Source organism: Gopherus flavomarginatus, chromosome 10 (assembly GCF_025201925.1).
Source record: "Gopherus flavomarginatus isolate rGopFla2 chromosome 10, rGopFla2.mat.asm, whole genome shotgun sequence".
Taxonomy (NCBI): domain Eukaryota; kingdom Metazoa; phylum Chordata; order Testudines; family Testudinidae; genus Gopherus; species Gopherus flavomarginatus.
Genome location: NC_066626.1, coordinates 7,256,646 through 7,270,017, shown reverse-complemented (window position 1 = coordinate 7,270,017; position 13,372 = coordinate 7,256,646). Strand labels below are relative to the sequence as shown.

The following is a 13,372-nucleotide window of genomic DNA, read 5'->3' as shown; positions in this document are numbered from 1 at the left end:
ATGTATGCATGACTTTTGTATTCGAGAGCTATTAAAATATTATTTTAAAAAATAAAAAATCAATCCATCTTTGAAACATACCTTCTGCTTCCCCCAAAACATAGGTTGGACAATTTTCTTATCCAACAGTGAAATTATACTTAGCCAGGTCATTGCTTTATGAAAACTAATTCTATCCCCAAAAACATACAGAAAAAGAGTGTTACTTAAGAATGTTCTTCAAAACCTAACCTACTGAAAGAATCCGAATTGCCCTAAGCCAGTGGTTCTCAACCTTTTCCTTTCAGAGGGCCTCTCCCCCTCGACACACACACGCTATAAAAACTCCATGCCCCAGCTGTGTCACAACTGTTTTTCTGCATATAAAAGCCAGGGCTGGCACTGAGGGGTAGCAAGCAGGGCAGTTGTGAGGGGCGCACGCCACAGGGGGCATTGTGAAGCTAAGTTGCTCAGGCTTTGACTTCAGCCCTGGGTGGTGAGGCACAGGGTCCGAGGCTGCAGTCTTGTGCAGTGGAGCTTCAGCTTCCTGCCTTGGACCATAGAGAGTCTAATTCAGGCCATGCTTGGTGGACCCCCTGAAACTTCTCATGGCCCCCCCGGAGGCCACAGACCCCTGTTGAAAACCAGTGTCCTAAGCCAGTGGTTCTCAACGAGGGGTACATGTATGGCTGGGGGTACACAGAAGTCTTCCAGAGGGTACATCAACTGATCTAGATATTTGCCTAATATTACAACAGGCTACATAAAAAGCACTAGCAAAATCAGTACAAACTAAAATTTCATACAGACAATGACTTGTTTATACTGCTCTATATACTATACCCTGAAATTTAAGAACAATATTTATATTCCATTTCATTTATTTTATAATTATATGGTAAAATGAGAAAGTCAGCACTTTTTCAGTACTAGTGTGCTGTGACACGTTTGTATTTTTATGTCTGATTGTATAAGCAAGTAGTTTCTAAGTGAGGTGTAACTTGAGAGGAATCTAGTCTCTAGAAGATGACGGAGGAATGGAGGTCACAGCTGTGACTGGGTATACAGCTGCATCCTCTTTTCACTGTGGCCTGCACACGGATAATGGGTGTGAAGACAGCAAATTTATTGTACCCTATGGGAAAAACTATACATTCATGGGGAGAAGAAGGCTTAAAACCTAACACAACACCCAGATTCTTCACTTTCTGACCGGTTTTTAGAAGCAATGGAATTGATATTTGCAATTCTGCACTCAGTAGAGCCATTATTTGACATGAAATATCTAATCAAGGGAGATGGGGAAAATGGAAACTGCTTTGTCTTCCAATGCTTTCATAGTTCGGATTTGTGTTTTTCCTGCATTTTTTATGCCACATTCCCATCTACAGCCTCTAAAGGAAACAAGTGGGACAAAGGCATCAATTCACATTGATGAATCTGCAGAGAGCTCCAAAGGTCAAGCTCCTTTGATGTATGATCATGTCAGCCCTCTAAAAAATGATCACAAGTCTTCATGGGTAAACATGCTGAATTTGCTTTTCTAATACTTTAAGACTTAGATAAATTAGAAGACTTGGCCATCTATTATTTTAAGCCCATCATAAACCAGTCAGGACTCGTACTGGAAGAAATATACATTCACTTTAAATTATCTTAAAATTATTTATAAAGCACTGTAATTTACATGGGGCTTTGCAGAAGGAGTTGAAAAACTAAAAATTATTAATAATGCCTTTTGGGCCATTCAGTTATATGGACCTAACAAGAATATACGCAAAGAAGATGATCCAAGAGCCATCTAACTGCCTCTGCATTAACAGTGCTCGTGCAATTTGCTGTCAGCGCTTATGTCGCCTTGCTGACAGACATACTTTTTGTCTGTTTTCTTGAGTTTGAGTCTATTTCTTATTTTACTTGTTGACAGAGTAGAAGTCCATGTTCCAGAGATTTTTCTTGGCTCTAGTACAAAGTCTTCTTGTTGTTATTATTATTATTTATTAGAGCTTAATTACAGAAACAGCATGATTGCCTCAGCTCGTTTTCCTAAATCTCAGATAAATCATGATCTGAAAAACCTGCTTCATTTGTAAAAAGACGCAGGCCTGACCGGGAACACATATATCTTTATAACTGTCTCCTGACTTGCTTCCTGGTCTTCCTCATATTCCTGTGTACTAGCAGTGCCACAGCTAATTCAGCAGTCAACATTACATTCTAAATTCTATGTTTAACCCACTCTGATTTTGGCATGATAATCAGGATAATTAGATTGTCCAGAAAATGTACATGCCTCATCCAGAAGAAACCTTTATTTTCTTCCTCCAGCCATGTTAAAGTTACAGGCCAGATATTTTTAAAACTAGTAGCTAATTTCTCTTGTTTACCTATAACTCAAGAATAGCATAGTGTTAAGACTTCAGTCACCAGGGAGCAGATTCATCAGTGTGCTGTGGTTGGTTTGTGTTGGTCCAGTGATCCAAAGCAGCCATAAACCTAGCTTAGCTGGCTGGCTAACCCGTGATTATAGCTGCTTTGTTTCACTAAAGTGGTGCAAAGCACAATGATGAAACTGAACTCTGTTCTTTTGCTAACACTGGTGCGCCTTCCGTTGAAATCAATGGGAGCTGTGCTCAGAATAGAGCCAGATTCTGTGAGGCGCTATGTGCCTCTGAAAGTCATCGAGAGTTGAGGGTCTCCAACATATCTGTGAAAATTCTCTTCTCCTAATAGGACTGATCCTTAAGTGAGGATATATTGGGCTCCCCCTGTACTCAGTAGTCTCAAGACACAGGCTAGCTTTCAGGAAAATCTGTTAACATAAAAATTATTAAAGATTATTTGCAAATTGACTTACTCTACACAAGCCTGATCCATGGGAAGAGAGGAGGAGTCAGAGAAGGAGAGGGCAGGAAGGAAAGCCAAAGTACACACCCTGGAAACTCAACAAACTTCCATGCTACAAATTTGATCTGTCTTTGGTAGCAGCAACTGGTGCTCAATAGCCTATGCATCTTGTCAGTAGAGAATATAAGTGTGGAGTAGCTGAATAGGCACCCAGGGACTATTTGAAACCAGAGTTGATGTGTGGATTTCCCTATGGATTGCATGAAATGAACGTCTCAATCCTGCAGGGTGCTGAGCACGCTGGCCTCAATCTGGGAAAACTCTTCAACACGTTTTTAACTTCAAGCACAAGAAGTCAGTCCCGCTGAAGTTAAGCACTTCACAAGCTTAAGTGATTTTCAGGACTGAGGCCTTATTTGTTGGACATGGACATATTTATATGTACTGTTGTGCTCTGCTAGGCCACTTTGACAGTGTCCTTTTATACAATCATTTATGCTCCCATCCAAAGGGAGTCTACAGCACAATATATGCTAATACATAGCTTTCCCATATACCTTTAGAGGATTTTTTTCCTCCTTTCATGTGGATTTTCAAATGAAAGACATTACGTGCTCTTCAGTAAATAACTATGTTTTCCCCTCCTTACCTCTTCTAAACATACCCTAATTTAGGCATATTGGCTTGGGAAAGGGTTATATTTCTATCTGAGAAAACAGTCTGGAATCTCCAAACATTGTTTTACCCTTTGAATTCCTAATAAATATATAACATTTCAGCCAGTCCAAAAAAAAAAATCAGTATTCCCCAGAATAGCCTTCTGAGTAAACATTGGAGGCTCTAGCTAAATAAATAATTAGATTGAATATTGCAAACTCTCTAAATAAGTAGAGCATAAAATAATTCTCTAGCTCCTGAAGTGGATAAACAGGATAGCTGAAGAGTGCCCCAAAGTCTGTTTTTATTAAACCTAAATCTAAAATGCTATTTTGGCTTGATTTATAGCCTATGTTATGTTTGAGAAGTCAGCACAAAGGGGGGTTTGTATTATTTCCCCATAGTATGTGTGCAAAATCTGAAAAGCATTATCCTAGATTTAATGTGATTTTTTAATGTGTTTAGTGTCAAACTTGTAAGATATTGGAAAGCAACATAGAGTCATCTCTGTTATTTTCTGCTATTGCTCCTTCTTTTTATGAAATTGTGCTAATATTTAAACAATTGGCTTTTACAATCAAAAACATGCATTATCGTCTTTAGTAAAAGAAGTTTGGCAGCACGCCCAGGATTAATATCTGAAATAAATACAACCAGGACTGTAGAAAATAACATCATTATGAATAAAAATAAGGTGTTTTTTTTAAATTCCACACCAAATGTAATATTACTTTTATCTTTTTAATAAGTACTGTGAGTTTCATAATGATATAAACTCAGTCATTTTCAACATTTTTCTGCCAAGGCCTCCTACAACAAATAAATACCATTGTTTGAATGCATGTGACAATGACTTTAATTGGCAAAGCTATTGGAGTGGATCATATAGTGGGAAGCTTTAATGAATGTAATACACTTCGCTTTGTGATTCCATTTTGTACCTAATTTGGGACTTCTGTCATATAAATTTATATGGTGCTTCAAGGCTACCACTATTTGTATTTTGCTAAAATTGGAGATCTATGAACAAACGCTTAGTAAGATAAGACAATTGTTTAAAATCTATTCTCCATTCCTCCAAACAAAATATATTGAGAAATATAGAAAAACCCTAAATAACCAGTGACACTTGTTAAAAGAATTTCCAGACAACCAAAGTTTAAAATTCAATAGAATAATGACATGAGAAAAGAACAGAATTCTAGAGGGCTGAATCATGAACTCCTTTACTCTAATTAATAAGCAGTTACACATGTAGTCTCATTTACTTCAGTGGAACTGTACATATGAGTAAAGGCATCTGGCTCTGCATAAATATATATTCTGCTGAGAAATATATATTCTGCTACCAAAGTGTATTATAAAACAATATAAGTGTGGAGTAGCTGTTTAGGCTCCCAGGGACTATTTGAAACCACGGTTGGTGTGTGGATTTCACTATGGATTGCATAAGATGCACAGCTCAGTCCTGCAGGGTTACTAGTTTAATGGATATTTGTTGTACACAACTCTGTTTAAAGAAAACAATTTGGAGAAAATTATCCAAAAGAGAATCCATACAGCAGAAATCCCACAAAAATGTATGGTTTGGGTTTGAGGTCTTCAAAAAGAGTCCAAGATACTGTGTCCCGAGCAAAATACCTGATAATAAAAATAAAGTAAAGTTACCTTTCAGGCACCATAGTCCTAAAATATGAAATCAAATAAAATGTCTTTATTTACTGAAATTAAGACTATTTTCCCCTCTTAAATGTAATCTTAATGGAACAATTGAAGAGCAGTTAGTTACACAGCATGGGGCATTCTCAATGCAGAACTATAGCCTCAAGCATGTTCAGCCCGCCTGCACACCTCTAAGTGCTTTATAATAAACAACAAAGCAGTCTGTGCTGGAAAGAGCTGTTGAGCTGACTAAGCATAAAGAATGAGACTTTTCCACCTTGAGATGGTGGTCTGTATAAGCGAATCCTCAAGCGAAAAAAAACCCCACCATTGGGTGAGCTTTCATCATGTTGGTTAACCTTGAAAAATTCAGGGAAGTTCCACTGTTAGGCTTTGTCTTTTCATAAAACCTAAATTCTCTTTGGAAAAGACAAAGAACACAACAGCAAGCAGCTCGCTCAGTGTACTTGTGACTGATGAGTTGGAAAAACATTCTTTTAGACAAATGTCCATTTTGCCTTATTAATTTAAACAAGGATTTTAAAGACAAAGCCCATCAAACATTAGATAAGCATTTTAAGTTAATGGACCATGTAGTCCTATTTTCCCACAAACTCAGGAAGCTTCATATTATGTCCTATTTTTACAGCAACATCAATTATTAATATGTATACTTTTACTGACAGAGGACCTCACTAAAAATGTGAGTTTCGTTATCCAGTTCTGGGTCATTAACTATGGAAAGCTTGTAAATATAATGGTTTATTCACATGGGAAGCCTTCATTAAGATGCATTATTCTATAGCTGATGTGGCTATAGTGCATTATTGAATTCACTATCTCCATCTAATATTTGTAATTTGTTTTTAAATGAGTTGCTGTTTATAAGGCGAGTTAACAAATTTGAATTTTGCATGGCCAGAGAAATTTCTTTAAGATGGAAAAATGCTTCTGCCCCCAAGGAAAAGCTATTTATTAGTGTCTGACTGCAGAGTACCTCCCTAGGAGTCAAAAGCAGCCACATTAAAAGAATTCAGAGAAACAACATAGAAAAGAAATTGGCTTTTGTTTTTAATATGCATTAAGTGTATAGATATCTATGAAAACATTAAGAATTCTGGGGACTGTCCATGGAATATTGTTTGGTAGTATTCAAAGATTGTCATCTGAATGCTGTAGTAGCTGGGGTTGTTTGAAGTCATGTTGTCTTGGAGGACAGCCACTACCAAAGCAGGGCAACCCCTCCATCAGGTTAATGTTTATTTTCCCCAGCATCCTTGGACACTCTGTATGTAGGTCATGCCTCATGTCTCCTTTGTAGTTCCCTGAATATCTCCCTCTTTGAAAGCAGTATGCAAAGAAAACTCAGCAGGGCTGCTGGGTTCTCTAGGTGCTCCGTCATCTCCAAGGTCGGTGAGACCTTTAGGGTGGGATTTAGGAACCATATGTAGGCCCCAACTTTTGAAAATAGGTTTCTTGATACTACCTCAAACAAGTGACACTTAAGATGACATAAAAAATGAAACTCTCAGTATAAAGAGAACAGCCTAAGGTCCACAGAAACAGAGCTCCAGTAATGTACCGTCTTACTGGCTTTGTTCCTTTGTAAAGCAAGAGGGCAGAAAAATTATTCTCGAATTCACAAATGTACCATCATTGGCAATGTTCAACTCATTTTTCCTTTCATTTCATTTCAATTTGAGAAGGTCAGAGATCCTGTTTAAAGATTTTGTTTTAAAAGTAGTGTAAATTTTTGTAACTAGTATAAAAAACCAACATACTATATACACACTCAGCACCGTTTCCTTGTGTAGTCTGTCATTTTCCTTTGTTAGTTGTCTGAGTCTTCCACAAAGCAAGAGTAAAAGAAAAACCCTTTTTAAAGAAAGTAGGGAAATATGATTGTAAATGCACAAAAAACTGGCGGTTGAACTCAGGAACCAAGATTGTGTATCTGATATAAAACTATAGTGATTGTTTTTTATTTTTTAAATTCACTAATGTTAAGTTGACACTGTTCTTTTTAATTGACCCAAGTTTTGAGGTTTCTAACACTTCTCTTGGGAGACTATTCATAACCTAGTAAGTCTCGATGCCAGGAGTTTTTTCCTTCATGTTCAGCTTTAATTTTCTTCTATTTCATCCTTTCATCCTTAGTTGTACCCTATCAACTAATTTCTTTTCTTCATTGTTTATATCCTTCACCTATTGGTAAACTTATTGTTGTGTCATCATTGTGATTAGTACTTAGATACCAAGATTAAATGAACTTTATATAGATTATGTCCCAATTTTACTTATTGCTTAGCCAACGTGTACATAACAAGCTCTTTCCACCCCTTTCCTCATGTGTCAATCCCTTTCCCTGCTAGTCATAGATCTAAGTTGATATATTGCTCTGTGTGAATATTCTTTGTGGTCCTTCTGCTAGTTTCTATATTTAAGCCAATCTGAATTTATTTTGAAAGATCCTGAGACATACTACTGGGGCTAATTCACCCTGTGCTTTATCCCTCCCCCCTTCTTTTCCCCCCTCAGTATAATTCCATTGATTTCAACAGGAGTAACCCAATGGTGAAGCAGGTCTATTTTATGTATGTAACATTTTACTAAAAGCCAAAGATACATCACATGATTTTTAAATTGCAGTTCATCACTCTCCTCATTTTCCTTGAGAACAGAAGTCATCTTGTATTTCTTACATGTATAAACCTTGTGGCCTTCACTCACAGGCAGAATCATAACATGTGTGCCACATCAGCCTGCCATGAATCCTTCAGTAGTCATTTATCCTAGCCCCTATTGCTTCTCATTTCAGAATCTCTCTCCCACTTCTCTTCTGTAATTCTTGCTTATCTGGTCTTTCATATTTGAGTTAGCTCCATTTTCTCCATGATGGAAACAATCAAGCAGCAACATGTCATATCAACAGCTGCCTCTTTCCCTATTTAAGTACACCATTTTCACATGAGTAATTACTGTAATTTAATTTAGGAAATATTAAGAAAAGAAAGGAAAGAATTTGGATTGATGGGCATAGAGTATACCATAACATCTAATTAAAGTAAATTTCATAATTTTTCCCCCTTTTTCTTTCATTTATTATCAAGACGTACAGAGGATGCTCACACTCTCCTTGATATAAGTGGCACATATTGTTACTTTCTAATAAAATAGTACCCTAAGAATTAACAAGAGATAACACAGAATAGTCTCTGCAGCAAGAAGCAGCCACAGCCGATCTCCCTGTCACTGGCTGCCCTTTGTATTAGTAAAGTAGGAAATTTCCCGTTGTCCACCTCTTGCCAGTTCATGAACTAACTTGGCCACTGGCTCTGCCAGGGCCTAGCCAGCTGGTTTAGACTATATGCTAACACACAGTCCTCATAAAGAGAGATACTGAGTTGCCCCAGGTCAGAAAAAATGTGTGTGTGGTTCTCTCTCTCTCTCCTCTCAAATCCCTATGCTCAGAGAACCCCACTCTGCTCATTGGGAAATATCTAACCTTAGCCCCAGATCCCACCATTCATGGGGTTCACACCCCCAACTATTTTCCACTCACCTGCCCACTTCTCTCTCCTTCCACCTTTCTTCTCACCACTCATGGATGGAGAGAACTTTGAGACATAAACAATGATTCCAAATAAAATTACCTCTAGGGAGGGTCCAACCAGAATCTCCTTTTCAAAAGGCACCCTCCAACAACCCACTCTGTTGTACCACAACAGTACCTGTAAGCTTGTCTAGTCACAGAAACAATTATGGCAATATATAAGGGCAGGGTGCAGTAGGGTAGAGTTTTGCTGGTCCAGCTACACAATACCAGGCCTGATGTTATTTCACAGGCCAATATTTCTACTCATGTAGGTTGCCTTTGAGAACAACATAGAGAACTGATCTGATAGGAGCATCTAAGAAAGAATCTCATCCTAGAATTTCTTTAAATTCAAGCAGATAGAAAAGTTCTGGCACTGTTTAAGAGGGAATAATGTCAACAGTCAGAGCAAGATCTGGGAGATAGGAGTCCTGGGTTCTCCTTTTGGCACTGTAAAGGGGTAAGTACTTAGAAAGTGGTGAAATACCTACTGCAAAGGGGTACTCTCGTGTTTAATGTTTATAAAGGACACTGGGATTCTTAGGCAAAAAGACACAAGTGTAAATAATTACTGGTATTAATATTTATTGCAAAGTATTTTATGAGGATTGCTGAATGTAGATGGGATGGTTTGGCTACTCTGGAAGCTCTGGGAATTAACCCAAGGCAATATCTTCTGAAGACACTATTGGGTACAGAATATATCAAACTGCATCCCAAGAGCACACTGCTGCTCTAGTTTTCTTGTGCGTATTTGCTCATTGACTGATTTTGTCCATTTCGTTTCTGTATCATTTTGTTGTAAGTCACCTGAGTATGGTCCAGCTACAGGAAAAATGGTTAACTGCTGTCCTGAATCAGGGCCTAAGATGATCACACCTCTAACGTAGCATAAAATTCATTTTATATATTCTGAAACTAAAGTTTGCTTGGTACTTGTTGGGCATCTTTTCTGTCTGATATGTGTTAGTAATCACTGGAATCTGGTCCAACACTGAAGAGAACCATCTAAATGAAACTAAACAGAAGCTGGCCAGTCCTATGGTAGCGGGCTCACTCTTTCTTTCTTGTAGGTATTCTCTAGGACTGTGATTTTCAGTGAAGTGATATACAATGGTAGAACAAGCAGAATGTAGGCCCTGATCCTAAAGCTTGTCTAAGTCAATTAAAAGATTCCCATTAATTTCAAGTCAGATTGGGAGACACTCTGCAGAGTGGGGCACTTGCTTGTTTGAACTACAGTAAAAGGTGGTTCTCTGTGACTTAAGTCTTTAAATCATGATTTGAGGGCAACAGTAACTCAGCCAGAGGTTACAAGCCTATTACAGGAGTGAGTGGTGAGGTTCCCTTGCCTGCGCTGTGCAGGAGGTCAGACTAGGTGATTATGATGGTCCCTTCTGACCTTAAAGTGTATGAGTCAATGGCCTTTGGCTCAGATCCTTGAAATAAGTTTGGATTTGTGGGGTTTGGGTACAATTACAAATGATGTCAGGGGAAAGTACATGAGTTAGATTTACTCAGAGTGGCACAGAAGATAAGTTGAACTAAATCAGTTTTAAATATATTATCTTTACCCTCCAAGTTGGAAAATACTGACTGACACAGAAAGAACACATTTTCAGTTTATAAATGATCACACAACGGAAAATACAACCTAGTAAAGTTTTAACTCAACACCACAGATGGTGTTTTTCATATTTCTTTGATTGCACAAATGAAAGACTCATTTGTATCTATCCTAAAATGCATATATAAAAGCAATCAGAAAGCTGAACTTATTTATTTATTTTTGTAACACTTTATTCTGACTTCTAAGCACCTAAAGCTCTCATTGGCGGGATTATCTAACCATGGGAAATCTGGGGAATTCCTTTTTTATCACAGTGTTTAGATTTTTATTTATGAAGTTATGTTTTACTCAAGGGAAGTGGATTTCCTAAAGGAGTTTTACCATCTGCCACAGAATACCAGGAAACAACTGACCAAACAGCGCATATAAAACATTTTAACTGAACAAATTAAAAACAATGCTGTCTAATTAAAAAGAACCACTCGGAAATCCAAACATTTGAAAATTCAATTAAAAAAATATCTGGCACCCTTCTGACATGGATAAAGTTGGCATTTGCTGCACAGCAGTCTTCTCACCTGTCTCATTGAGATCCCAGGATCCCACGCTAGAAGGATTGTTTTTGTACATAACAATTTTGTTAATTAAGGTTGAAACACTAACAATAGACCATTGTGTGCATCCAGGGTGGGTTTTTTCTCTCCTTTTTTTAATTTCTCACACATAAAACAAGGCTTAGATAATATGAGTATCAACCCAGCATTCCAACCTACATTAAGTTTCTTTAATTTGTACCTTTTATTTTGAACCTCATTCTCCCTTTTCATTTTCAGAACCCACCTCCTCACTTCCAGAGGATAAGTGCTTCAGTAGCACGTGCCCAGAATGTGGAAACCAAGAGGTGTGAGGTCCAGGGGAGGCATGAGACTGAATACGAGAAAGCTCTGGTATCCATCAAGACCCATCTGAGAGAAATAGAAGGTCCTGACATCAAGGAAAGTCTTCAGGATCAGATCCGCCAGTGGTTCATTGAGTGCCGGTGAGAAGAAAGAAAATACTTGCACTATAGCAATTGCATTTGCCTTAGAGGGCCTGATTCTGCCAGCATTATTCTGAGTAGCATCTTTAGTTCCAATTGGACTACTCATAGAGGAAGGACTACCTGAGGTGAGCAAGGATCACAGAATCAGGCAGGGAGATTAAAATTCAGGAGATGTTTAAATTCCACTTTAGTTTGTGTCCTAGCTTTGTGTCTACATCTGAATACTTACAAGCTGTGAGGTAATGCTTCCTGTTCGAATGTATAGGAGATGAGAGGAATTGTTAAGCCTCCCATCAGACAAAGGAATTGGGATTTGCCATAGTGGAACAAATAACTGGTACTTAGGTCCCTTTTCCAGCCACTGGCAGTGTCCAATAGCTAGTGTGAAAATCCCACAGGGGGCCTGATACTCCAAACACTTAAACACGTATATAATTTTACTTGTGTGTATTCCTATTGCGTTCAGTGGAACTTAGCACATGAGTAAAGTTAAGCACTTATGTAAATGTGTGGAAGCTCAGACCACTGATACATATGGACTTCTGAGCACGTTCATCTTGGGCCTGGTCTACACTATGCGTTTAAACCAAATTTATCAGCGTTAAACTGATTTAACCCTGCACTCGTCCACACAACGAGGCCCTTTATATTGATATAACTGGCTGTTTAAACCAATTTCTGTACTCCTCCCCGACGAGAGGAGTAGCGCTGAAATCGGTATTGCCATGTCGGATTAGGGTTAGTGTGGCCGCAAATCGATGGTATTGGCCTCCGGGCGGTATCCCACAGTGCACCATTGTGACCGCTCTGGAAAGCAATCTGAACTCAGATGCACTGGCCAGGTAGACAGGAAAAGCCCCGCGAACTTTTGAATCTCATTTTGTGTTTGCCCACTGTGGAACTCTGATCAGCACGGGTGGCGATGCAGTCCCAAATCCAAAAAGAGCTCCAGCATGGACCGTGCGGGAGATACTGGATCTGATCGCTGTATGGGGAGACAAATCTGTTCTATCAGAGCTCCTTATAGAAGACGAAATGACAAAGCATTTGAAAAAATCTCCACGCTATGATAGACAGAAGCCACAGCACAGTGCTGTGTGACAAGCGTAACGGAAAGCCAAAGAATCAAATGGACGCTCATGGACGGAGGGAGGGGGTACTGAGGACTCCAGCTATCCCACAGTCCCCACTGTCTCTGAAAAGCATTTGCATTCGTGGCTGAGCTCCCAATGCCTGTAGGGTCAAACACATTGTCCAGGGTGGTTCAGGGTATATCTCATCAATTTACACCACCCTCCTGTGAAAGAAAAGGGGAAAAAATCATTTCTTGACTTTTTTCGATGTCACCGTATGTCTACTGCATGCTGCTGGTAGAAGCGGTGCTGCGGCATTGAACAGCAGCATCCTCTCCCCTCCCCTCTCCGGTGGCAGACGGTACAGTCAGAACAACTGATAGCCATCCTCATCATCTTGTGAGTGCTCCTGGCTGGCCTTGGTGAGGTCGGCTGGGGGCGCCTGGGTAAAAATAGGAATGACTCCCGGTCATTCCCGGCAGATGGTACAGAACGGCTGGTAACCGTCTTCATCATAGCAATTGGGGGCTGAGCTCCATCAGCCCCCCCCCCTTTCATGTCTAAAGAAAAGATTCTGTACTGCCTGAACTATCATAGCAGTGGGAGGCTGGGCTCCTCTCCCCCGCCACCGTTTACTGTCCTGCCTGGACTATCATAGCAGCTGGAGGCTGCCTCCCCATCATTTTATCTCACTAAAAAGTCAGTGTTTCTTATTCCTGCATTCTTTATTACTTCATCACACAAATGGGGGGACACTGCAACGGTAGCCCAGAAGGGTTGGGGGAGGAGGGAAGCAACGGGTGGGGTTGTTGCAGGGGCACCCCCTAGAATGGCGTGCAGCTCATCATTTCTGTGGGATCTGACGTGGAGCAGCTGTGCTCTCTGGTTCTCTGGTACACTGGTTCTCTACTACACTTGCCCCATATTCTAGGCAGGACTGACTCTAT

The 13,372-nt window shown here is 39.4% G+C and overlaps 1 protein-coding gene across 2 annotated transcripts in view; it reads left to right on the top strand.

Moving 5' to 3' along the window:
• The window catches only part of IQCA1 (IQ motif containing with AAA domain 1), a 160,434-nt gene that overhangs the window by 26,969 nt on the left and 120,093 nt on the right, over window positions 1-13,372 (top strand). For both annotated transcript variants that reach the window (XM_050916495.1, XM_050916494.1), the window contains exon 6: window positions 11,144-11,349. In XM_050916495.1, coding sequence (XP_050772452.1) covers window positions 11,144-11,349 — 206 coding nt within the window. The remainder of the gene's footprint in view (window positions 1-11,143; window positions 11,350-13,372) is intronic.